The 27,118-nt window shown below is 41.5% G+C and overlaps 2 protein-coding genes across 4 annotated transcripts in view; both read right to left on the bottom strand.

Moving 5' to 3' along the window:
- The window catches only part of ptprub (protein tyrosine phosphatase receptor type Ub), a 208,062-nt gene extending 194,801 nt beyond the window's left edge, over window positions 1-13,261 (bottom strand). For both annotated transcript variants that reach the window (XM_085422202.1, XM_085422203.1), the window contains exon 1: window positions 12,990-13,261. In XM_085422202.1, coding sequence (XP_085278328.1) covers window positions 12,990-13,059 — 70 coding nt within the window. In that variant the 5' untranslated portion in view covers window positions 13,060-13,261. The remainder of the gene's footprint in view (window positions 1-12,989) is intronic.
- Window positions 13,262-14,762: 1,501 nt separating this feature from the next.
- LOC146658535 (glucocorticoid modulatory element-binding protein 1-like) lies at window positions 14,763-27,076 on the bottom strand. 2 transcript variants are annotated; one of them, XM_085422200.1, is made up of 11 exons: window positions 26,951-27,076; window positions 24,640-26,861; window positions 23,400-23,541; window positions 21,830-21,888; window positions 21,459-21,580; window positions 21,196-21,299; window positions 20,571-20,755; window positions 20,108-20,254; window positions 17,374-17,511; window positions 17,019-17,135; window positions 14,763-16,934 (listed from the first exon to the last, which is right to left on the bottom strand). In XM_085422200.1, exons 3-11 carry the CDS (start codon window positions 23,522-23,524, stop codon window positions 16,396-16,398), a joined length of 1,536 nt encoding a protein of 511 aa, XP_085278326.1. In that variant the 5' UTR covers window positions 23,525-23,541; window positions 24,640-26,861; window positions 26,951-27,076; the 3' UTR covers window positions 14,763-16,395. The 2 variants fall into 2 exon arrangements, with proteins under 2 accessions (XP_085278326.1, XP_085278327.1); XM_085422201.1 differs by having other exon boundaries at window positions 24,640-24,861; window positions 26,756-27,058.
- Window positions 27,077-27,118: the final 42 nt, after the last annotated feature.

Below are 27,118 nucleotides of genomic sequence, written 5' to 3'. Positions count from 1 at the left end.
ACAATAAAAAGCTGGACTAACAACAAAGTGGCTGTCATACCACTCTTTGTTTCACATGCCAGACGCAGGCTATCCATTTCAGCAGCCATGTTTCATAAAGCAGAGGAGGGCCAGGACCCAGTGGTATCGGACTTTTAGTCCCGCCTTACAGCTTGCTCACACTGTTAATGAGAACATTAATTACATTCCACAAAAATATCTCAAAAACTGTGTTTATGTGTGTGAGAGAGAGACAAACAGTCATGCATCTTCCGTTTTAGAGGCGCTGGTGTTAGGCAAACACATCGGAACATTGCTTAAATACCTCAGGGAGGTGTACAGCAAAACATTACCATTTTCTAATTAGGTTGAGACAAATTCTATAAAGTTTGAATGGGCATAGAAGAAAGATAAAGCGGGAAGGTGGAGTGCTGCACACTGTGGGTAAACAAAGCAATCTGCAGTAAAGCCTATTAGCGCAGGGCAAGGGATCTCAGTATCAACAGGGTTCCTTTGTCAGTCGTCTCACTGTCACATGATAGCAGTGCTAAGAAGGGTAATACCCATATTAACCACTATTCTCCTAATGCTTTTTCTCCTGTCTCCTGTGATCAGCCTGCTTCTAGCAATAATCCCTAACTAAGCTGATTCTTAATTACCCTGGCTGTCCGAACAGACAAAGGCCAGGGCCGACCTGCTCTGAGGTCTCTGACACACTGTGCACTCCGGCTACTCTATAAACACAGAATGGCTACAAAGCCCGTTCCTATAGCAAAGCCTGGCTTTTTGATCTTTGCTGTGCAATGCATTTATCATCACAACAGTGTGTCCTAAGAACGGTATGCTAATTTTTTTCATTAGCATTTTCACTCCGTGGAAGAATAAAACAAACAAAAGCGCCATAATAATCCACAAGGCTGTGATTTATGGAAGTTCAAAATGGCCAAAGGAGTTCAGCAAATATTTACATATAATCAGGTGGGAACAATCACCACTCTGGCTCTGCCACATACGCAAAACACACACGCGGCCAGCGCGCATGCAAACAGCCACACACTGAAGGGCCAAGCAATAATTACAATCTTCTGTTTGTGGTTTAGAATTAAGCTCTTTGTTAACGACACCCCGTGGGCTCACTGGGCATTCTTGCATATTTTTTTGGCTTTTGTGCTAATGTGAGACACGCAAACGGTGCTCTGCCTTTGGCTGCGGTAGGTCCAGGCTATTTGAAAATACCATGAAAGCATTCCATCCATATTAGCCCTTCCAGGTCCTTCGCTAGACGTCTGCCATTCATATCAAAATGCCAAAACCAACAATAAAAGCGCTGAATTCTGGATCCACAGGGCATGCACGGGCCCTGTGAGTCAGCGCCTTTGCAGCAGCTCACTTCACAGGGATGCAGTCAGTCGTTTTCTACCATTGAAGTATATTTTAGAAACTCAAATATTATATAATAGCAATCTATAAACTATAGCATAATGTTATATAAATCTCCAATTTGATTCAGTGACTCTTCCACGTTACTTCTAATGGCACCCTCTATTCTAAAAAAAAAAGAACAACAGGAAATTCAATTCTTCTACTGTATGACAGACAAGCATTTCTGCAGATATCAAGTGTACAGAATGGCACTGTCATGCCATTGCCCACTTCAGCCTATCAATAAGTTCCTCTTCTCATGGGGCAATTACCTTCCCACTGCCCGCCTCATGTCAGTTGGCACACAAGTCAGACAGCAAGCACAGGTACAAACAAAGGCTTTTCAAACCACTCGATGAGCCGTGTCTCAGGAACATCGGGCAGCTAAGAAATCACTTGCCCGGGAGGACCCTGGAAGGCCCTCTGCAGCGGTCCTGAGAGCCCTGAGGGCACGTTTGCCAGGGCTACCCTACTTGGAATTCAGGTAAGAAGATGACCAGCTTTTTTATATGTCTGCATAAAAAGACCTAAACATCAAAGCACTGTGCAGACATTAATCTTGCACCTATTTCTGAGCAACACAATAGGAGCACCGCAAACTGAGGATAAAGGGCAAATATTTTCTTGGTCAGGAGCTCTCTCTCTCTCTCTTCATTAGTGTCCTTGAAGAAGTGACTCGCATGCTGTCTTAATGCACTGGATAGCAAATACAGATCATGTTTTTGCCTTTGGGCAATTATACCATCCTGCCACAGAAAATGAATAATAGATACTGTTTTCTATGAATTGGCTGCTAATGAATGGTTTGAATGTGCACACTGCAGATCAGGCCACACGGAAAATGGTAGAGAGGCAAATCCTGAACTTGCTCATGAAACTATAGAAGCCTATCAGATAAGGTGCAAAAGACTTATACATATATATATTTGGGTTGTCACAATCCCTTGAGCAACTGCTGAAAAAGCGGCGTGTCAAAGTGAGAAGTATTGTGACGGGAGGTCATGTAGGATCGAAAGGAGAGTTTCAAGAGGAAGAAGACAATAGGCTGACTGTGACAAGCTGTGTTTGAGAAATCAATACCCTCTGCTTTTGCTCTGTCTCACTTCAACACCTAAGTCAGAACAAAGCTTTCAAGGCTGGCCGAGTTCCCAAACTCTCTTTACTAACATCACTTGACAAAAGCTTTTCAACCCATCGAGCGGTTAGAAGCCGACACATCTGCTAGCGTATCACAGCACGTTGCCATATTCTGCAGACTCACTGCATTTGTTTAAATTCAAAACTGAAACTGGTACTCACACAAAGCACCCGCAGTCCAGAGGAGAACGAGGACTGCATGAACTCTACAAAAATAAGAAAAATTACGAATCTGGAGGAGTAGCGTGCAACGTTCCTCACATGGACCTATGATGAAACTGCAAGCAACAGCCACATTAGTGATAAAACCATCCAACCCCAGTTTGGGTGTATTTTCACTTCAACTAGAATTTCTAATAGTTATTTAATTTAAACTCCTCAAAAAGAACCCTTAACATTTTTTCTCACTCCAGCCTATAAAGGCTCGGTCACAGGTCAGTGCACTGTGTACAGTTAACTCATTTCTCTGTGTGCAGGGTTAATGTTAGGACAGAGAGTATTTGAACCAAAGCAGGTTTTTTCTTTGTCCTTAACACTAACCCAACAGTTTTGGTTCTCAAAACCTAACTAAGCACAATAAAAAATGAAATTATCCCTTAATCCAGACTCTTTTCAGCCCAAGGACAAAAACTGCTGTATAAATATTATATTTCCACTTTAAATGGCTCATTTAAAAAAAAAAAAACTACTTCAGTATGAACTATAAATATCAAATATTAATTATAGTTTTTAGATTTTGACCCTTTAAAGAAGAGGGACTCTAGCTGAGGTGGAGCTACATGCATGCTCCTACATGGTGCTGCCAGCTCTTCTCTTTCTGTCCATGCAAAAGTCACACTGCCCTTATATTTGCTGATGAGACAGGTTGGGAGCAGCACCCTGCAGATTTGAATTGATTTATTATTTGGCCTGTAAACACAAAATGCACATTTCTACATGAGTATGCAGTTCCTCTGTGATTCCACTGGGATCAAACCTCTGGCTGCTGGGACGTAGCAGAGCCTTGCACTCTATGTGGAAGACAAAAATATGGGGATGACCAAAACGTTGAGAAGTCCATCCTTTCACTGCTTCAACCGTCTCTTCTCCACCCACCCTCCAATCAGATGATTTAGAGTTGGACTCCAGCTGGTCTGTTTCCACCTCTGAAGCCTCCTCCATGTCAACCTGAGAGTCCTCAGAGGAGGATGAGGTGCCATCTTTCCAGAGCCTCCTGTGTGCTGTAAAGTCTTGCCACCTCCAAAATGACTGCTCCTGCACTCCTGCTCATACTTCTTACCATGGCTGCTGTGTAGCTGCACAAACTCCTCGAGCAAGAACCAAAATAAAGTCCAGTTTTGTTTTGGTTCTGGCTGCTGAGATATCTTTAAAGCTCTGAAAGATTACCTATGGCTTATAATTATTGAATTAGTTTATAACACAGTGAGGCCTTTAAAGAGAAAAGACTAGAAGGTGGACATCACGCGCACACACACACGTGTCATTTATCATGGGTATGTTTGTGTCACATTAACCATGTCTTGAGCTTAAGGGAGCAGCAGCTTTGTCTGGTTGTTTGCACATGTGCATTGTGGATAAACCTCTGGTCTTTGACAGGAGCCCGATAGGAGACTAGCTTACTAGACAAGCTGCCACTGGCTCTGCTTTCACAGCTACCTTTGCAGGAAAGTTAAACAGGTGGAGGTTCCCCCTAGCATCTATGACAAATCACCTGTTTCAACAAATTCACTTTGTTTACCACCGCGTTTCGTTTTCGTTACCTTCCCCCAAGTTGTGCTTTAGCGTTTGCATGTGTGTCATTCTGTCTGTGAATAAGATAGCTTAAACATTTTTGAGTGATCAGAATATAAAACTGTGTAGGGGGTGGAGGGTAACGTCGTGTTAACAAACCATTACAATTTGGCTTACACCCACCAAGATCTTCAAGGTAAACTTAATTATTTGTTGGTCAAAAATTGACAAAAAAGCCTTAGAAACTATGATTCTGTGGTGCGATGTGTACTCTCAAAATATATAAAGTAGTGTATAAAGACTTAAAATATCATGTTACATTTGACCTCTGACCTCTTCTTTAAGGTCACTAGATGGATCTATATGGAGCCATTTAAAATGACTGATAAAAACATGTTGGAGGGGGATACTTTGAGTATAGTTCATTCATTTTATTGTGACTTTGTTGTGCAATTCCACTAATATTTTTAATACTCCTAAAAGGCGTAGTACTTTTTTAGGCCTATTAGAACTATTTTTAATAGCTGTTTCTTTTTTTAGAAATATATATACACATCACAGGACAATCATACTACGAATGTCTCATCATCTAATACTGATTCAGCACTAAACTAGATCTTATTTATATGTCAGCAACTTTGAAAAAATATCAGTATTTTAAGCCCCAGAATTGGTTGGTTAGTCAACATCATCACATGTTAATTGTATCTTAAATCAAGAGCTCTGTGCTGGGCCCTAAATTATTCATATTATATATAAATGACATATGTAGTGTTTCCAAACTGTTAAAATGTGTATTGTTTGCTGATGATACCACTCTGTATTGCTCAGGTAAAAACCTAGAACAGCTTCTGACTACAGCGGAAAAGGAGTTAAATATATTAAAAAACTGGTTTGATGTAAATAAGTTATCGTTAAATATAAAGAAAACAAAATTGATTATTTTTGGCACTAGACAAATGAAAAATGTATCTAAAATCAGGGTTAATGGAATTGAAATTGAAAGAGTGTACGAAAATAAATTTCTTGGAGTGATGATTGATGATAAGCTGAGTTGGAAGTCTCATATAAACCACGTGAAAACAAAAATGTCAAAAACCCTTGCTATTCTCTATAAAACAAAGCATGTCCTGAACAAAAAAATCATTAAACACACTTTATTGTACTCTGTTGCTTCCATATATGACTTATTGTCTGGAGATATGGGGTAATGCATATAAAACGAACACTCTTCCTATTTTCAAATTACAAAAAAGAGCTATAAGAATTATAAACCAATCAAACTATATAGAACCAACTAACATTTTGTTTATTAATCTGAATACCCTGAAATTTTATGATTTAGTTGAATATAAAATGGCACAGATAATGTATAAAGCACAAAATAACTTGCTTTGCCCCAGTACTCAGAAGCTGTTCAAAGTCAGAGAGAGTCAATATGACTTAAGGGGAACAGATTTCTTTAAAAAAACAAAACAAGATAAGGACAAATATAAAGCAGAGATGTGTTTCTGTTAGAGGAGTTAACCTGTGGAATAGTTATGACAGTGATTTAAAAAGGTGTGGTTCATTTTCCTTGTTTAAAAACATGTTTAAAAATAGAGTTTTAGAAAAATATATAAATCAAGAATGAAAAGAGCAAAAATAATAATACTGAAACTCTTGATTGTTTTGCTTTGATGTAGTTACTTATCTAAGGTGGAAGGGTTTTTTTTGTTGGTTTTTTTTGTTTGTTTGTTTGTTTGTTTTTGCTTTGTTTTATTCTTTGCTTCGAGCCCTGTGTACAGGAGCTGCATGCAAAAAGATCTTTTGTTAAAAGGGTTGGCGTAATAAGTAAATGCTTCAGCCAATACCTTTTGATTAGCCTTGTCTCGTGCTTTCTTGCTTTGTGGTAATCTTTATTCTGTCTTCACTGAGATATTTGAATGCTAATCAATAAATCAATAAATCAAAATCAAATCAAAAGTACTGTAAACTTGTTATATGACATCAACAGGTTCAAAATCCCTCCGCTAAGTGACTTCCTGCCAGCTGGCACCTGTGCTACCCCAGCTGCCATGACCTACCCATAACCCACCAGCAGTGGCAGCTGTCACAGCTGAGTGTCACCCCGTGCCATGAGACTGTGCTGCAGGGAATCTTCAATCATGTAATGCAGAAGCTATAACTGAGAAGTTATTGCCTTTTTTTAAAAGATCTCAGTTTTAGTTATAGATTTCATGCAGGGCGAGCCTTGAATGCTGCTCTCTTTTAAATCAGCACAGTAGACATTATCCACGCTCTGTTACACTTTAACGCTCTTCAATTTCCACTGTGCTAATAAAGTTTATATGAAAGATTGTCAGTCTAATAAGTGTGGGATGCATCAGGGTGATAAGTGTTCAGGTTCATCCCTGGATCTGCGTGAGGATATTTCTTTGCTGGAAGGAACTGGTCAAACCAGAAATACCACTTCCCTGCCTCCCCTTGAGAGCAGGTCTCATGGCACAAAGGCAACTAAATTCTGCATCTATTACAGGGAGAAAAATGTCCTGAAGAGAGTGTTTTGACTTTTAGAGGAGTGTCAGGGGCTCATATTTCGCTGACTGTTTCATATGCAAAGGACTAAAAAAGAAGCCGAACAATAGGTCAGATCTCGACTCCACAATCCCGTCCTAATTCTGAACTTTGATTCCAGCAGCATTTGTTACACACCGCATACACCAACTCAGAGGGCCTGAAGATTCTGGCAGGAAATTTTGTTGACACAGAGAAAGGTAAAGAACTGAAACACGGCCAGCGGGCTAATTTTAAACTGCTCAGGAGGCTTTCTTTTCTCTGGGCAGGGGGATAAGGAGCGGCACTTGCAGCATCAGTCTTGCAGACCCAATTTCTGCAGTTGGGAAGGCACTGCCTTGGGGAGGAAAACACTGGGACTGAAACGGCTGCAAACTCAGAGCCCTGGTTATTTCCTTGTCGGCTAATTACACACCTGCATGTGCATGCACTCGAGCTATTCACTTTTCTTATTCAGGCTATAAACTCTTGCCAATCTGTGTTCAATGATAATATTCCATGTCCGTTACTCAAGTGAAACATGTGCTTTTAAGTGATAATGAGCATGTCAGCTATTTTAATTCAGACCAGTACATCGACTACATATTTTATAGCTTCCCTTTATGATCCAGTATGCAGCTTCCCTGTGAAACAAAAGCTCACTATTTCCTGTTTAAAAGCATTTCGGCTTTTACCTCTTTCTTGTATGCTACGCATACGGCTAACATTACTCCGCTCTTTGTAGGTACTTACGTAATGCAGGTCCTCGCTGACTGACCAGCTAATTCCCACTCCTACATCAAACTTGCAGGCCACTGGCGCTATGCCACTTTGATCAAATTTAAGTAAAATGGACTTCCCAGAGTTTGAAAGATCAATACCACATTAATAACAACTGGCAGAGGGAGCAAAGAGACCCGCACTCCGGCTGTAGAGTGGAAAGGAAGAGACAGGCCGAGGCAGGCGACTGACTGTAAATCTCTCAACTCTTGGCATCTCTTCCAGGGTGTTGGAAGGTGTCACAGTAACCCCGAAGAGCTCACCGTGGCAGCAGCTCAAGCCCATGCTAGCATCAGTGTCATGGCAAGTTCAGTCACTCAGCAACACAGGACCCTGCTGCATGTCAAGGCTTCAGCGTGTGATTTCGTGGTCTTACAAGCAGAGACGGAGGTGATGTTAACATGCACACATATGAAAATGACAGGGGACCACACATACACATGCAATTTTCATCAATATGCTAAAACATTCATAGCGTACGTCACAGAGTGCAGCTTTCAAATTAAAAAAAAAAAGAATGAGCGGGCTATGAATCTATGCAAAGAACTAGAATACATTTAAATTGAATTTGAAGAGCCTCAGCGATCACAGCTCAGAAATCCACAAGAAGCCAAGCCTTCGGCCAAACGTGCAACTCAGTTATTTAAAAAAATGTCTAAAATGTAGTGCGGTGTAAATAAAAACAGAATGCGAGGATCTGCTAATCATTTAAACCCTACATTTAAGTGTACACAGCAAGTGGCACATGACTATCAGCTGTACATTTTCAATTTGATGCCAGCAACGTGCTCCAAAAGAAAGTCTGGACAGGGGCATGTTTACCTCTGTGTTGCATCACCTCTTCTTTTAACAACACTCTGCAAGCAAGAAGGCAAGAAAGGAAAAGGTTTCCCATTCCTGCTTGATGTGAGCACCTCAACAGTTCATGGCCTCTTTTTCATACGTTTGCTGTAGAATAGCAGCGCGCAAGTATTGAATACAAATATGATCTGGAGAGCAGATGCCATGCTAATTTCTCTAGTGTCTCGTTGCTTTACGTTTCACGGTCGTTTATTCTTTTCTAAAGGAGAAAATCTGTTTTTGGATTTCCCACTTGTTGTTTCTCAGGACTCCCGTGGCCTGATTCCTGGCCCCTTACAATAAGAGACCTCGACAGGATAATAAGTGTCATGTATAATTATCTCCAATCTGCCAGGTTTCCCTCCCAGTGGTTCCTTTCAGCACTTTGTGCTGGCCGGCGAGACCAGATACAAAGCAGTGAGGGCACACAGAGAAAGGCAAGGCTAAATGGCACAGGAGACACACACACACGCGTGCGCACAGCGGAAGCAAACCTGCCTTTGGGCTTTGCCCTGTTCTCAAAGACAACGACCTGCTCTTTCTCTGCCTCTAAAACATGACTCCCAACCAGTGCTTGACCTTTCTGAAGAGCAAACAATCCTCTGCCTGAGTAGGCCACAACTCACAGAGCTCTTCAACAGACAGGGGAGAGAAAAAAACTAAGTTGGGACTGATTTAGAAACAGAACACTAGCATGTGATAATTAAAAAGAGAACAGGAAAAACGCTTAGCAGGATTAATTAAGCACAACAATCACAAGATGTGCGTGAGCCGCAGCCTGGCATAGGAGAAGACTAATAAATGCCTGCACACTCAGCAGAGCACCGAGATGGGGAAGATGCATGGGAAAGACATGAGAGATTAGCCCAGATGAAGACGGAGCAGGCCCCAGACCGGACACATGCCTTCACTGATGAGGCGTACCAATCATGGCACTTGGCATGAAGCAGAGCTCCTTGAGTACACACGGTAGATGGATACGTTTCATCTTCCAGCCTTGTGAGATGAGTAAGCCGATCGTGGCCTGGCTCTCTTCCACGTAGCCCCACATTACAATAGATGAGAAACAGGAGAGACAGGCTGGAGAGCAGAGGGCTTCTCTCATAAGCAGCCTGTTTAATCAGACACACGCACACGTGCAAGCCGAAGGCAGAATGGCCGGCATGCACGAGCTTTGCAAATGTCCTGCTGTGGCCTCAGCAGAAAAACAAAACACCCCAACAATCTATCTGAATGAATCCCTCTGTCGCTCTCATCTTCTCCCTCTCTGAAATTCTTTCCCCACCGTCCTCCCGCTTCAATCCCTTCCCTCACAGTTGCAAAGTTTTCCATCTGCTCTCTGAATTACTGCCCCTGATCCCACAAAGATGGAAATCAACCAGTCATTTCAGGAGTCTGATTTAGGCCCAATCCTTACTGCCCGTTCGTATTCCATCCGCAGATGGTGGCCTGGCTCCTGCAGGGAACACTTCCACTTGGTGGATTTACTGCAATTCTGTGGTGCGAGGCAACATTTTCTACATGATGGGTATTTTTTTTTCTTTCTCCAGCAATAATTCACAAATGCATCAGAGGGTCTTTTTTTTCCTCGCCATTCAGTTAGAAGCTTATTACAGTGAGCACGTCTAATGGACTCTCAAGAACCAATATGTAACAGCTACAAATAGGCGCCGGGAGATGAATAATGCTACAATAATAACCTTTTGCAATAAAGAAAATAGTCAAATTGGCACAGCATAAACATTTAAATAGCCTGGGAACACTTCTTTTGAAATAATATAGCGACTGAATTATTTTAGCCACATATATACCGTGTTGTCTGTTTGGTACATGTATCAATACATCTGCTAATGCTTGTATAGGTGTGTGTTAACTTTTTAGTTAGTCAGCTTACTATGATGCATGATTAAGTTACATTACTGTTTTTTTTTTCTTAAAATTATGTAAAAGACGATCTGATTATCATTGCAGCTCCATCCCCTCTATGCTTCTAAGTGCAGGTGTTTCCATATTACACATCCCAGGATCGGTGCTTTTGTTTATGCAGTGTAAACCCGAGGCCCCGAGGTGTTATTCATCCCATGCCATGCTTAAGCTAGACAGTCTGGGCTCCGCGGCCCTTTTCATCTTGATCTAAGCGTTAGCTTATTCAGGGAAATAAGCAAAAAAAAGGATATTCTGCCTTAACTTTAGATCAAACTGGGAAATGAGTCATGAGACGCGGGATAATTACACCACTCAGTTGACAACATTCAGTGCTAATAGAGGAGACAGATGGTAAGTGAACATTCGTTCTATTCCCTTAAGAGACAACAGGGGAGTGAAAGTGGCAGTTTGAGCTCCATAGGATGGAGGAAACGCGCTCATATAGCTGTACAACTGGAACGTCGACCGTCTACATGACGGGCTCTTTATGCGAATTTGATGCAAATGCCGTGCTTTTCTTTATTTTTAATCACACACACTGCAGTGAGTCCAGTGCAGCAGATAGAGATAATAATCATTTCACTTGACGGCCTGCATTGACCCAAAGCACAAGCAAGAAAGGGTTATGGCTTGAAAGATATGGATCGGAAGAGGTGAAAGGGGCGAGAAAATGAAAAGAGAAGTGAGCCATAATTGTTCTAAAGACGTGGTCCTCGCCCAATCACAGCAAAAGAGACTCTCTAAAGATTGTGAGATTCAAAGCTGCATTTATGCGTGCTCCCTAACTTCGCCTCCCACAGGATTCAGGTAGGTGGAGGAGCCATGAGGGGAAGTCAAGCCAGGGGAGAGGAGGAGGAGGAGTGGCATCAGTCACGTAGAAGAGAAGCTGCAAAAACTGGCAACTAAACTGTTACCTATTAGCAGCTAATGGGAAGGTGGAAGACGTCAAGGACTTGCAACACTCCAGTTAACAAACTTTAAAAAAAAAGAAAAAGGAACGACAGCATGTACATTTTTGTTGACAGACTCCCTCACACAGCGTTGCGTAGTGAAGCGTTGCTGTTCCATTCAGCTCTTTTAATTACCTGTGTGTGATTTAATCCTTCATATGTCTCAGCCCATTCCTCTTAATGATGTGCTCCATTCAGCTCTCCACAAAACATATTATGCTTGGTTTGTTGGGGGGGAGGTTTTTTATTTTTTTTAGTGCTGTTTTTGTTGCTGCTGCTTCTTTCACTTACACAGAGCATCAGTGGCTTCTCCCTTGTCTCGTGAACCACTAAGCAGGGCAAGAAAGAAATGCAAATCCTGGCAAAAGTAATAATGGAAAACATCAAGCCAATTTCCTTCCGCAGGTGACAAGCGCTGTGGTGCATATTTATACAGTCTGCCGTGTAAATGATATCCATGTTAACGCCTTATTAGGTTTAATGCACAATGTGCATATGCATGTGTGTGCATTAATTCAAACAGGCCCAAGCCGTTTCAGGCACTGAGAAAAAAAAAATTAATCCAGAACACCTGAGTTTATACCTGTATCTGAATAAATGTTTAATTCCTTAATATGACATTTATTCTCATTGCTTTTTTTCTTTCTCCTTCCACCTTTCAAATGAGGCAGTTTTTTTCCCCATTTCTTTTCTAAAGATTTCATTTATAAGGTATAATCCAATCTCAAGAATAAACTAGAGGAAAAAGTCAGACACTGCATCCTATTCATGTGAGAAAAAAATCCTCAGTCTCCCAATCCAGCCTGGCAATAGACGAATAGACTTCTTCCAACAATAAAATCAGCCTCTAAAATGTTCTCTTTTTTTAACGTGTCAGTTTTGAAATTAAGAGCCGCTTGGTGAGCTTTCTGCAGCCAGACAGCCCACCTCGTCCAAGGAGAAACAGGAGCATCTCACCACCTTGAGATAAAAATGTGGCATCTGTGAGAAAGACTCATCTAATCCCAGAGTGCACGCGACAATTAACCAGTAATCACAGCAGTGTCACATTCAAACTTTTTAAAGAGTCTCCGACTCCCCCTGTTTAAACCGACGCCGGTGTGGTTTTGGTTTTTGACGGGGGGGTCTGGATGTCATCAAGGATTGGGTCAAGGCTGTGGGGATATGAGAGACTCGTGCACACATGCTCTGCGGGGATCTCTGATTTTATTTTTCGTTTTTAAGGAAATGAACTGATGTCTAACTTTGGATCGCAGACACCGTTCAGGCTACCTGGCGCCTTTAAATGGGGCTTGGGCGATAACAGAAAGCAGAAGCGGCGCAGCGCAAAAGGGCTGTGCTGTTTAGGGAAATGGAAGCTTTTTCCCCCCCGACCCAGAGCACCCATTCGCAGTCATCCTAACCACCAACCTTTGTTTTTTTTCTTCCTTTTATTAACCTTGGAAACTTGAAGCTTCAGTTTATAAAAGTTATTGCTCGTAGCTTCTGCTGGGAGGACATCGTCCCACGGTAAGTCGTGGAAAGGGGCAGAAAGGCGCAGATAAACGCAGCAGCGTGTTTTGGAGGAACAGGAGCACAAAAGTTGGCACCTCCACCAGATTCGCTCCGCTTTTTCTTTCAGTGGACTTTCATCCGCATGGTAAAACTTCCCAAACGTGTCCACGAGATCGAGATGAACGTGTGCCTTACCTGTTGGCCCCTCGATGCCATCGGCGTAGATCTGAACAGTCAAAATTAAGAGAAAGGCGCAGGTGTTCATCGTGTAGATGATTTAGTCCACTTTAAATGTGCAGAAGAAATCATTTCATTTACTTGGTGCGATCCGGCAGCGCAGGCAGAGCGGAGCCCATTTAGTCCCCCCCCAAAAAAAATCTGACTGAGTGGAGTTTCGGAGACACTGAAGCAGACAGGGCAGAGCTAGTTCTGCAAACTGACGTCAGGGTAAACATTTCAGGGGAGAGATTTCTTTCTCAAGCCCACTTTCAGTCCCAGCCTCCACTTCGCCCTCCGCGGGATTCAGAGTATGAGCCGGGCGCCTCCAAGCGGTCAGATCTATCAATGGCACCGAGGTGCTCAAACGTCGGCGAAGCAAAACCCCACAATGTGAGAGATTGTGTGTCTCTATACCTGTATGTTTGTGAGAACCCTTTAGTTGGCAATCACTTTTTTGCGACTCTTTTATTTGACCTCACTGCCTCAAAGTGCTATCTCATGTGTAAAAGTAGATTGTAAGATTTAAAGAAAGGTTAGTCACGCTGCTTTAAGAGGTCCAGGCACAGAGATTAGATTTGGCTCAGACAGTGAGATACTTTTCATATATTTAATGTTAAGGAGAAGCTCTCTAATCTTCCCTGGCCAGAGGCTCCAAACACAGGTATAGGAGTCTGATAACAATGCCTACAGGCGGAGGAATAGCCTACTTATTATTCCAGCTAAAGCTACATCACTGCACACAGTTGAGAATTAAAACTAAACATTTTAATTTCACTCCTGTTTAAATATGCTAAATCATGTTTTAAAATCATATCAGCAACCTGAGGACTAATGAATCAAGTAATGCACAAACTATCCTGGAAAAAAAGATTTTTTTTGTCATGTTAGCGACTGTTTTACAGCTGAGGTAAGACGTATACTCACACAAGACAGACAGGTAAGCATGCCTTCACGCCTACCCATGACAGGTGCAAAGCATATCTCTCCATAAATTATGTGGTCTGTCATCTTGTGTGCATTGAATTTGCATTTAATGAGACTACATTTTCTCTCCAACCCCAGCTGGCTGTGTTTGTTGGAGTCCACCTGATATAATGGACGGCAGAAATCAGGTATCATGCAGAGTGAAATATAAAACACAGATGGAGCGACTACATGGAAAGAGGTAAGAACCCCACCGTGACTTTGATACATATAAATGCATATCTGGTTGTCTTGCTTGTCCTGTCTGGTGTGTGTGAAAACACAAGTTGTGTATTTGAATATGAATTCCTGGATATTCTTTCCATCCAGCAACGTGTGCACTTGTATTTGATTACAGCTTTTTTCTTCCCAGCCTAAACGTCTTGCGTAAGTGCTGATGTGACAGTCGCTCTTGTTCAGGTTAAAAGCTGACACGTTTAGCTGCTGCTCCAGGACCCCCAATTTGATCAAGATGCCATTAAGCAGGCTAATCATCATTCATTTTGCTGCGATGTGTGAGCACTAAGGCCGTGGATTAAATTAAAGGTGTCCACAGAGATGCATCTAAGTCCAAACATGAGAGCACATTGCAGACTTTAATGCCGTTAGCCCGGAATGACAGATGAATGATACGACGCTCAGCCGATTACTTAATTTAACCAAAGGAGCACAATATATGTCAGGCTAACAATTCTAATTACACCTGCGTGATGCACAGCAGAGCTTTTCTTCCAAGTATTCGAGCCACAGAGCAGCAATTTATATAAACAAGCTCAGAATTCTCCATTATAGTTTAATTTGTGTTAAACTTAATAGAATGTTGCAAAATACTGTTCGAATAATCCAACAGCAGGACAGGTGTCAGCGGAGATGCTGAGAACCGCACTACGATGAAAGTCATTTTATCAGCTGCCACTCACGTTGCCTCACAAACAACTACATCTGCCCAGGCAGTGTTGTGCATGAATCGATAATAACATATCATCAGAGTTCTGAGAGAAGCTGTCAAAGGCAAATCATCAGCGTCTATCACGCGGCCTCGGCATGCAGCTCGAAAAGCAAACAAACAGCGAAACGCAACGGGGAGGCAAACATGAGAAGGCTGCTGTACTTCACTGTGTGTGGCCTAAAACGCTGAAGATCGGTCAGTCAAACCGGCGATACCTTAAAAAACAGGACAATTTCCACCGGCTGTCAAAAAGAAACTGCAAGTCCAACACAGTGATCAGGGAACTCACAGCAGCAGTGTTTCCTCCTCTGCAGGCTGATAAGCTGTTCAAATACACTCGTTTCTGTTGTGAGGAGGTCAGTAAGGTAACAGGTGTCCGCGTGAGACGTTAGAACAATCTGACTGTGAGAAGTAATGAGATGAATGAAGCCGCTGAGATTAAAACCAGCAGGGAAACTTTGAATAAACAATGACCTCTGTGCGCAATTTATTGGCTTCCTGCCTGTACGGTCAGTAGATTAACCACCAACGTTTTCCAATTTCCATCAACGCCCTGACTTTAAAAAGGATCAGTAAATTGAGTGGTGTGAAGTTAGCGCTTGAAGAAAACTCACACGCTGCTGCTGTTAAAAATTCAAAATGCGAAGGTTTTTATTCAAAATGCATTCATTATCGCTCAAGGTCATTTTGATGGCTATTTCTCCCTTCTTACTTTTAACTAGCAAGGGGATAGTTACTGCAAGATTCTGTATTTGTTAGTACTCAGTGTAAGGGGCGTGATTAGAAACTGGGAGCCATACATCTTCAGGCAGGATGTGTCTGCAGGTGGTCAAATCCTAATCACAGCCTGAGTGAGAAATATTTCACAAAATCTAAAAGATATAAATCGCAAAACACAAGTAACAAAATAAGTATTTTACAAGTTGCTAAAAAAATCTATCATTAATTAGTGACAGTGTTCAGCTAGAGGAAGAGTGTCATCAAAGACGGCAGACTTGTAAAGGATTGGAAACACTGATACTATGTGGGTGATAATAATAAAAAAAACAACCAGACCAGCACACGTTCATTGTCACCTGAAATGTCAATGATTTTTTCTGTTAAGTGCTGGTGTCATATAAAATCTCAAAAAGCAGTAATAAATCTTCGTATTGCAAAATAGGGCATATTATGACACCCATAATGACTCGAACAATGGTTTGGGACAGTCGGTCACTTAATCGACGAGTCATTTCAGTTGTATTACCTCTGATGCTGTAAAATCCAGCATTTCCATTTAAGAACATTAAAAAGCGTCTGTGTGAGAAGACAACCCCACTAACCGCTGTCTGTACTGCATATTTCACTGTGGAAAAAGTAGAGTTTGACAAAGTCATATTGTTTTTAATTGTTTCTCCGCTCCGTGTCTTCTTTCAGTTCCCGGCACATTCCCTCAATTAGTCCCGCAGAATCCCTCTGGGGTCGTCTGCCTCACTTACTTTTATGTTTCTTTGATGCCTTTCTCCCCATAATCACCTTTTCAATGTCGTGCAAGCCTTCTGTCACCTCGTCCCTTCTAACATGAGATCCCTCCCAAAACTTTACACTCCCTTGTCCAGGTTCTTTGTGGATCCCTGATGTGTCCTTTCTCTTGTTGCCTTCCCTTCCCAGCCCATGAAACGCCTCCTGGTTGTCTGCCTCACTGATCTCTCGGTCCCCCTCCAGCGTGGCACTGTGGACATCCCTGTCTGTCCTGCCAGTTTCAGCATGACAACGCTGGCTGGTGTAGGCAGAGAAATGGGCAAAGAGCTGAGGGTTTATTGTGAGATGAGGGTAAGATGCAGCACATAAACCTGTGATAGAATGAGGCTGGATCGCTGTGGCTGATTTGACAGAGGGCAGCGAGCTCTGGGGATGGCTGCTCGTCTTGCTTTTACGCTGAGTTCGAGGGTGTTTTAGTGATGCGGCTTTTTTAGATGTCCCTTTATCACAGCTCTGCTTCCCCTTGTCCTCCGAGAGCTCATCGAAGTCTACACAAGAAGAAAATTATCGTTAATTCGCTTCATCGGGGTATCTCTGCATGTGCCGCGTGATAGTTTTGAATGCTTTCTCACCATAAACACTGTTATGGATCTTTTTCTTTTCAGTCTGGCTGCGCCTCAGGTCTGTGGCTTGTTTCACCGAATCCAAAAGCCCAAACATCTCACACAAGGAATTAAGCAGCATGACATCTAACAAAATAATCAAGAGTCAGCTACAAGGCTTTTGAATGATTTGTCCACAATGAAGTCAGCTGTTTGCAAAATCAATAGCAATGAATTTTCAAAGATTTAGCTGGCGGGGCCTTTATTGAAAATCTTTTTGAAACCTGATTTTTCAAGTTTTGACTCAGCTGACGTTTTATTAACATCAACACTGAATCATTTTTCACAGTCCAGAGGTTAGATGGGTACCACTGTGGGCACTTACCTGTTTCCTGCAGGTTTCCGTTCTCACTGCGAAGCTCCACCCGCTTAAAAGTGCTGAACAGTTCATTCTGGAGGCTGGATAGGACCTCCCCCATCATCCCGCAGTCTGCCACACCCTTCCACAGAGTCAACACCCCGTCTACAGGAGGTCAAATAGGTAGGGCGTTATAATGGGATATCAAGAAATCTATGCAAGTGTGTGCATGTTTGTCCTTTCGTTTTGTTAGTTTGTGTAAAAGTATACAATGCTTTGTGTTGCTGTGGGGACAGGCAGCAAGAAAAATAGGGTTGGAGGTGAAATTTGGAGAGAGTCAGAGCTTTGAAAGAGGAAGAAAAGAGAGAAGAAAAACAGAAACAGAATATGTCAGGGTTGGATAAACACTGGGAACAAATATACAGAGATAAAGGAAATAGGAGTGATGCAGCAGTTGGAGAGAGGATGTCAAATATGTGACAGAGGGAACGACAAAAGAGTGTGAAAATGGGTCAGAAAAGAGGTGCTCCAAGAGGAGAGAAAGGAGGGCAAGGCGAATTTGAGAGTGAATGAAGAATTACTGGAGATCTGCCAAAAGAAAAGGAAAACAAGTCAAGCGCATGAAAGTGGTAAAAATGTCAAAGACGCTTGATATGAAATGCATGCAAATTCATGTTTGCTTAAAATCTGTCGAGATAAATGCAGAATGTCTGGTGAAGATATTCCAAATACCGTTTAAGGCCCTCCGAAGTTTAATTCATTCATTTCTTTACATCGTGCATTACAGAGAAGCAGCGCACTTCTTCAGCAGCTGATAGAGGAGTAGAGGTGTAAGCTGTGAATTGGCTATATGTTTTAAGCCCTATGACAAGCAGCACTCCATGTGCTGTGACACATTTCAATTTGCCCTTCACTAAACCATCTCAGGCTATTTTACTGAGGACCCGGACTGAGAGCCTGACAATTTATTTGGAGCCGATACCTATACCTATTTTTAGAAAGTAAAAAAATTCAGATATCAATATTGAACATTATTCTTATTATTAAAACCATCTGTAAAATACCACCACACGTTTTACCTTTTTAAATCGGCACAAACTGTTCCGTGCAAAATTGCTGAGCCACTCCTTATTTCGTTTTATTTTGCTTCCAAGGAAACTAGACTTTTTTAAAATATTTTTAAAGCGAGCAGCAGTTCAAGTCCAGGTTTTCTGAAGGTCTTTCAAACGTTTTTCAGTCCAGTCCTTGTACCTGACCTGATTTTAGTGGAATGTTTCTTTTGTTTGTTAAGTCGTTTAACATTGACCTGTGAATCTTTCAAGCATAAAAAAAAACATTACACGTGACAAAGAACTAATTTTAAATTGTATCTTGATGGAGTTTATTACAAGCAGCCTGTGTTAGATTTATGGAAGATGCCAAAGATGTCACGGTTTGATATGCAAAGTATTATTGAAAGGTTTTGTCATGGTTCATGGAAATGTTGGAGATCGTGTCAACAAACTTGATGGAATTCTGAACACAGAAAAACACCATCAGATTTTGATCCGCTATGTAATACCATGTGGAAAGAATCTGACTAACACTGGCTTCATGTTTCAGCATCACAGTGATACCAAACGCACAACGGAACACTATCGGTCATGGATCGGCCTCCCCAGAGCCCAGAACCTCCTCGAGACTACTTAAAGAAAAGTTGAAAAAAGCTTGAATCAGAGGTTTTAGGCTGTGTTGAAGATTAAAGGTGGTCACACCAAATATTGACTTACAAGCTTGTTAGAACTTTACAAACTCTGTTTTTGACTTATATACTATACTTCAATGTATGTTTTGACATTTTAGTAAATCTCGGCACATTTTTCCCTTTGTCCTAGCAAAATATAAAGAAACGATGGGTGTGTCAAGACTTTTGCACAGTACCAATATCGATGCATCTCTAGGCTAAAGATGCATCGATATCTACTGTCATCTACTTTAAAGAGCACCTGATAAGGTCACTTAAAACACCCTTAAATCAAAGTTTTGGTTAGAATAGCACTTAGAAATGTCAGATGGGGTCAGCAGCTCTTTAAGGACGGTCTGCAGGAATGGTACAACTGCAGATTCAAAGGTTCAGTGGTTTGGTGGAGGGGTCAAACAATTGATGCTGCAAGAGGTGTGACACAAGGGACAAATGGACTGCAGGATGACTCATTTAAACCCTTCAGGGCAGGTTTCAGGGCTCACAGACATACAACCTCTTGAAGATCTGTGGGCTGAAGTTGTGCCTCCACCCATGATAGCATTGAAACTTTTAAAGTCAAACATTTCTAAGAAACATTTCCTTTAACAGATGGAAAAGTAACACATGGCAGGAGTAAATAAAACCTTCATGATGCCGGAGCCTACAGGACATATTCTAGCATATAACCTGACAGACATTTGCAGTTAAACATGTGACTTGCACATGCTCCATGTGCTGTGCCCAAAACTGCAGTAAGCCACTAAATGGCTTCTAAACAGAGCATATACCCATATGGCGACTGCTTAAACACCCAAAGTGGAGCAGTAGAGGTGAGCGGTTTGCTGCTGTGTGGGCTATCATGAAAGGAGATGCCATCTGCTTTCCCGGTTCCAACAGTGACTGATTGTGCACAGATTTTCCCGCTGAACAGTAATTATCTGGGTGTTATCTTTATTTAAAATAGGGCGTACCTGCCTTATGCAGTTTATTAATCTATTCAACAAGCACCCCAGTGTATGCACGTGTTCTTATAATTACCAGGTACGTCAGCCAGCTTTCTTTTGGTAGCATGTCCATTGGCTGTTACAGGGTTTAGAAGCCTCCGTGGACCGTTGCTCCACTCTGCTGCTGCACTAATCCTATCCTGCAAACTCTCCTGCACCTCTGCCGCCTTATGTGCATCTTCTGAAATGGGAACAAAATGCAGTGAAACCCATAATGCGACCACTCCTCTCTGGATTTTATTTTCTTCTGTGCGGTGGTGAGGTAAACATTAAAAGCAAACTTTTTATTGCTGATGTTTATATTTAAACGTCAAGCTTATTAAAGCGTTCACTACTTTCCAAAAAATAAAAAACCCCTAAGGCTGTGTTTCTTTTCTGTAAATGTTCAAGTGGTTTCCAAAGGGTTTAGGTTCTGTTTCCTGAGTGATGCCGCAGCAGCCCAAGCATATGTGGGAGGCAAAAAAAAAGCAGCAAACTGAATGCCAACTGAAATCTACCTGTCACGGGAGACACCTGCCCTCCAACAGGGTCAAGAGCCAGACACGACAGGCTCGGCTGCACCGAGTTCCCAGGAGGAAGCCGCGTTCTGCTGATCAGCACATCAAATTTAGTGCTGTGGCAGGTGTTGCTGCACAGGGTGTCATGCTGGTAGAAATCTATCTGGCCGGAGTCCATCATTTTCCTGCACGGGGAGAGCCAGGTTAACACTGCAAAGTTTCCAGGAAAATATTTACGCTACGTAGCTACGGGGGGATGTTAGGACTGAATTTCCAGTGAGTTCCTGATAGCTTCTCAGCGGTGTGCTCGACACAGAGTGCCTTGATCTGGCCTCTGGAGGAATGAAGATGAATAGAACAGATAGGGCCTTTTGAGCTTTGTGTACCATCTCACAGTAATACCAACAACAAGCGCAAACATGATAAAGAGGTGAGAAGTATTTCTCGGCAGCTTGCATCCGTGCTATTTGATCCTGCTATCATGATAATGCCACTTACAGACTGCCTCTGGAATGCACCGGCAAACCCTGACAGACTCCAAGCAGCTGCAAATTATATGAGTGAGACTTTAGCTGTGCGCCGCTCTACAACAAAAAGCAGACAAAAAGAAGTTATATGAGTCTACCTGAGCATTACTCCTCCCAGCCTGATGGCTCTTTTCCAGTCCTTTAGAGTAGCTTTCCCTGCCAGATGCACAAACTGCTTAGGACTGATGAGCTCGTCATTGAACTGTTAAAAAAAAAAAAGGGAGGACAGCACACATTATGTTTCTGAGAGAGTAATAAGACAGAAGGGACCAAAATGCCATCGCGGAGAAAGGTTTTCAAAAATTAATTTTGCAGTAATAATAAGGTAATAATTAAACGATCACACTAAACATCAACTTACTTTGACGCATCTGACGTTGATTCCGGGGCACACAAACTTCTTAAACAGCAGCACCGCCCTGCTGTCTCCGCAAGTGATGGGGTAGCCATACTCGACCTCATCTCCATCTGCTTCACTGTCATCTAAACGTTACAGAACACAAACATCGCCATGACCGCCTGCAGCGGCATTACAGTGTGCATTTGCAGTAATGAAAGTCAGAATCGTCAAACACCCCAGGAGGTTTGTCAATACTCTCCGTGTATATCTGTTACATGACAGTGAAGCTTGAGAGATTCATTATTCCGTTTACTGCATCGGTTAGACTGAATAAGCTGTGTGTTTGAAAGGTTCAGTTCAGCAATTAGTTGCAATGTCTTTGTGTCATTCACCATGATGCGTCTCTATGGCCAGGACTGTAGTGCCAGTGTCTGCAATGTCATCATTCATCCTGCAGAGGGCGACAGATCCACACATATAAAATAATTATTTATTGCACGCAAGCCTTGGAAATATTCTTAAAATGCGTGCAAGTTGGCTGCATGTATACACAGAACGACCAGATGTCACTCTTTATGTGGGACTGTAAAGCATTTGTATTGTTTATAGAGGAAATATCCTCAGTGTCAGTATTTGTTAGTTTGCTTTAAAAAAACTTTTACAATTTGCCTGATAAAGCATTGATGACGTCTTTATTGAGACTTTGGATGTCTACAAGAATCTCAGCCTCCATACAATAATAATTTAAGAAGTCTAAAACTAACACTGAAACTAAGAAAAAAATCAACTAAAGCCAAACATTTCCAAACAATAAAAATACTGGCAGCCACCAGTGCTACTCAGTGCATAATAAAGGAAGATTTTTTACTATAGTCAAAGGAAGGTCAGCCTGCATGATGGTATGCCTGTCAATGACATTTTCCCCCCAAAAAATCTGTCTTTTTATGGCAATGGGAGGCGCTACAGGAGCCTCCGGACTAAGACCACCAGGTACCGGAACAGCTTCTTCCCCACAGCTGTCAGACTCCTGAACTCTGCCTCCTGACATCTGACCCACGTTAAACTCATGGACTGAACATACACACAACCACAATGGACAACTGTACCCTCAAACACACAATAATAACATGGACTGAACCACCACTCACAACCACTAGCACTTTATATAGCCTCTGTAGGAATTATATCTCACTTATCTTAACTGCACTACTGTATAGCTCTGTGTAAATAATCATTCTGTACATTCGATAATTTTTAATCCTACAACTGTTTACAACTTCCATAGTTCCCATTTCTGTATAGCTGTATATCCCAGATTCTGTAAAGTTATTTATTTCATATTCTGTATAGTTTTTCATATTTATATCCTGTTCATATCCTGTACATAGCTTGTACTCACTACAGCCTGTACATACTTATAGTTATAGAATATTCACAACATACTTCATACCGTGTACATTATAACATACCATAATAGACCCATTTCTGTAATATACTCACATATCTATATTATTGCTAATATATATTGTAATATATCTATATCACTAAAGCACTTCTGGATGGATGCAAACTGCATTTCGTTGCCCTGTACCTGTGCATGTGCAATGACAATAAAGTTGAATTCTATTCTATTCTATTCTATTCGATCTGTGAATGCATCCATACTGAAACTCAAAGACTGTTAGCTAAAAGAATCAACAGTGAAATAACAATAACTTCAGTTTCCTTTTATGCTCATTGTATTTATTTAGCAAGAGTTGGAAAGGTTGCCTTTAAATATAATATAGTTGTTAAGGTGTCTCACTTTAGGATGTGGTCATCTTCTGTATACCTGCCTGATTTTGTGTTCTTTGAATTAAGTCTGCATTAAACAACAGATGTATCTCACATAATTTGTTTAACACAAAGATCACTGTGCTCTTCACACAAACAAAGCGCTTATATTAATACGAGCCACTTTACCCATGCAGGACGGGCTGCAGGTGCAAGAGGACTTGAGATTTTTGCTCAGTACTGCTGTGCTCTCCCTCCTCTTCCCTCGCAGTCATGACCTCCTCTGAAGACACGGTGACCTGAGCACCCGCCATCACCTCTCTTCTCGGAGCTGCAGACAGAAAAGGGCGAGCAGGCGTGTTAACGTCCACATAACAAGTGTGCACGCTTTAATGCACATGCAAATCACTGAGTTTTACCCACCCACCCCCTCTAACAGCCTTTTCTTGCATGCAACTGTCATAGAAATGAGTCCATACAGGGCTTAAAATGACATAATCCTCACATCACCGGGCCTTGCTTCCTATGCTGCTGCTAAGAATCCACAAGAACATCGTAAATACTGAAACAAAAGCTTACAGCTTTTACTAAAGCACTGCCTACAAACGTAACACAGCAAAGTCTATTCAAGGATATTCATCTATTTAATTCATTCAGTCAAAGGAATAATCTGACATCAGATCAGTCAGTCTGTTGAACAAATGCAATCTGCAGGAGCATTGTTACCAGATGAAATAAAGCAGTCTGCAAAGCATGCTGCCATGTAGCCTGCCTATATGTATGTGTATGTGTGTGCTATAATTATGGCTACAGAACACCTTAAGAATTTGCTTTAAAAATTGGCACATAATCACATTATGGAGTGGTCAAATGTGAACAAAGTACCCACTGGACTGTGATAATATACGGTCAGTGCGAAATGGGAAACCGCTCCAGGGTAAAAAGCTACCGATTAATAATAAATAAAGTGCCTTTGCAATCATTCGAGCCTGGTTCTCTCTATTATATCACTTCAGTCCAACATAAGTAGGAGATGATAGCAGATACATATGAAAGGCACCGAGGAGAAACTCATTTATAAACTGTTTGGGTGATTCCACAGCAGAGACACAGTGGCTGGCAGGCTTGTTATGCAGTAAAGAGCAGATAACAGCACTGATTAATAACTTCCACGCTGTATTAAGTGGCCTTAACACAGTGTGGATCACCAACTCATACAGCACGAACAGTTGCGTGCCTTGCTCACACTCCTGCACCCACTCAAACTGACGTCTGCTTGGTGCGGAGGCACGCACACCCCGACAGGGACGCGCGACCCTGTCCTTTGAAAAAATAAAAATAAAAAGGCGCACAAAACACCGTGTCCCGTGTCAAACTCCCACACACTCTACCTGCGACTGTATGTAGACATTGTCGTAGTTTTACTCACCGTTTTACAGCAGGGGATAATTCATCCTCCGGTCGTCAGAGAAGTGCGATAGCATGCGCAGTGCTGCTTCGCTTAGACTTCCTGCAGTGAAGGCAGCATTTGCCTGAGAAGCATCTGTCCCGCTGTCACGAGAAGCGGTTGGCTCGCACGCGATGTGTAAATCGGTCAGACTGCTCTTATTGAGCGCCTCCACGGCTGTGCACAGGCTGAAAGCTTTCCAGCCTCAGAGCATGTTTCCAATCCAGGGAAAATCCGCAAGAACTATTATTATTATTATTAGTAGTAGTAGTATCATTATTATTACACAAATTACATATCTTAGCTCAACAATCTGGGTTTTGTTTGTTACACGTGTAGCTTTATGGTTTTAATACGACAGGCTCAACCCTCACGTCACCTACATATTTGATTGATTGATTGAATCTTTATTTTGAACATGTTGAAAAAGTACAACAAAATAGAATTAAAAGAGACAAATGAACAAAGCAAAACAAAAGGAAAACGAGCAACCACAACTCCAAATAACGTTCATGTTCAAAAAGGAGCAGGAAGAAGCATAAGCTTATTTAATCCCACCCCTTTTCCACTATCTAGTATCAATAGACTACAGAAATACCTCCTTGCAATTACATTATATGTCATGTGTATTTTTTTTAAAAATATATATACATATATGTTTCTATCTATCCATACATACGTATATACACATACGCATATATACACATTTTCAACAACCCCATTAACACCTCAGGGATACACAACCTACAAATATATATATATATATACCCATACCAACATACCCGTGCATTTTTAGAATATTGTCAGGAAGCAGGTTATTTATTGCTTTATATATAATTTGTGCAGTGAGAAAATGAACCAGATCTGTGAATTTTAGAATTTTTGATTTTAAGAATAGTGGATTTGTATGATCTCTGTAACCAGTTTTATGGATTATCCTTATGGCCCTTTTTTGTAATATAAAGATTGAATGATAGCGAACATTTGTAAATATTGCCCCAAACCTCTGCACAGTAATTCAAATACGGTGCAATCAGGGAACAATAGAGAATGTGGAGTGATTTGTGGTCCAGAATGTGTTTTACTTTACTCAAGATTGAGACACTTCTTGAAATTTTGTTATGTATATGATTTATATGAGACTTCCAGTTTAATTTATCATCTATAATCACACCAAGAAACTTATGTTCAAGTACTCTTTCAATTTCCACACCATCTATATGAATCTGCACTTGTGCATTTCTAAGGGAATTCCCAAATAAGATCATTTTAGTTTTACTTAGATTTAGCGATAGTTTGTTCCTGTTAAACCATTTTTTTAATTTTGCACATTTCTGAAGTAATTGTATCCAGCAGCTCCTTTAGATTCCCCCCAGAACAAAAAATATTTGTGTCATCTGCAAATAATACTAATTTTAATATATCAGATGCCTTACAAATATCATTTATATAAATAATAAATAATTTTGGATACATATTGTACTTTACACTCCACACCTGGTCTTGATGGTCGAAGAATGTGTTGATGCAATAATAATGCAATAATATTTAACAAGCATGGACCGGACCAGGGATTTTTTTGGGGTGACCTTTGGAGAGTCACACCAGCAGGTGGTGTAATCCTTACAGCCAGAAGCATCAAGGCTGCCCAGATTGGGGCTCGTAGTGCAGCAGGATCAGCTCTCCTGTTCATGTGTGTCGTGACCAGAGCATGCCCCAGCTCTCTCTCAGGTACAACAGACCCACATCTCCAATATTCTGATAACTTCCAGTCTATAACTTTAAACCAGATGATAAATGCATGCATGGCCTCTCAGTCTTTCTTCTTTAAAATGACAGTCAGAGTGCTCCTAGATCACATGAATACTCTGATACTTTGATTGGGGACTCATGGCATTAAGTGAATAAATACTTCAATTTGTTCATAATTTGGGTGCGTTTGACAGGAGTCTCCTGGGACAGCGACAAAACGATGTTTTTTTAAAAGCACTTGTCAAAGCAGAAATGTTTTTAAAGTGAAGAACTAACTGATTGACGAAGACATTAAAAGGCTGGAATAATAGAAAAACACACGTAAGATTAAAGAAAAAATACATACCTCTAAATCTTGAGGAAAATGATTAATCGTGGCTCTAGAACAGGCGCTTGTTATATTTTTGTTGTTGCCTTGAATTCACCGGAAGATGGCAGTCTTAGCACTTAGACTGAGAACGGAAATTCGGGCGAGTTAATAAAGCGAACAGACGAGGTGTTTCTGAATGTTTCATGTTTGCTTTAAAACTGCACTTTCCACCTTTGACACGCACGCATCTTCAAATAAAGATCCCGGTTCGGCATTTCCATCGTTTCTAATGAGCGTAAATAAGAAGCACTGCTACCGCTGGCTGGTCTCAGGTCAGCGAACACCTACGGATCAGGCCAGCCCTATTTGGGAATGGAATCCCGGACACCAACTTGATTG

This window comes from Rhamphochromis longiceps, linkage group LG11, assembly GCF_057381845.1.
Source record: "Rhamphochromis longiceps isolate RC_006_pf linkage group LG11, R_longiceps_female_GT1.1, whole genome shotgun sequence".
NCBI classification, from domain to species: Eukaryota; Metazoa; Chordata; class Actinopteri; order Cichliformes; family Cichlidae; genus Rhamphochromis; species Rhamphochromis longiceps.
The sequence above is the reverse complement of the archived record's forward strand: the minus strand, read 5'-3'. Positions and strand labels throughout refer to the sequence as shown.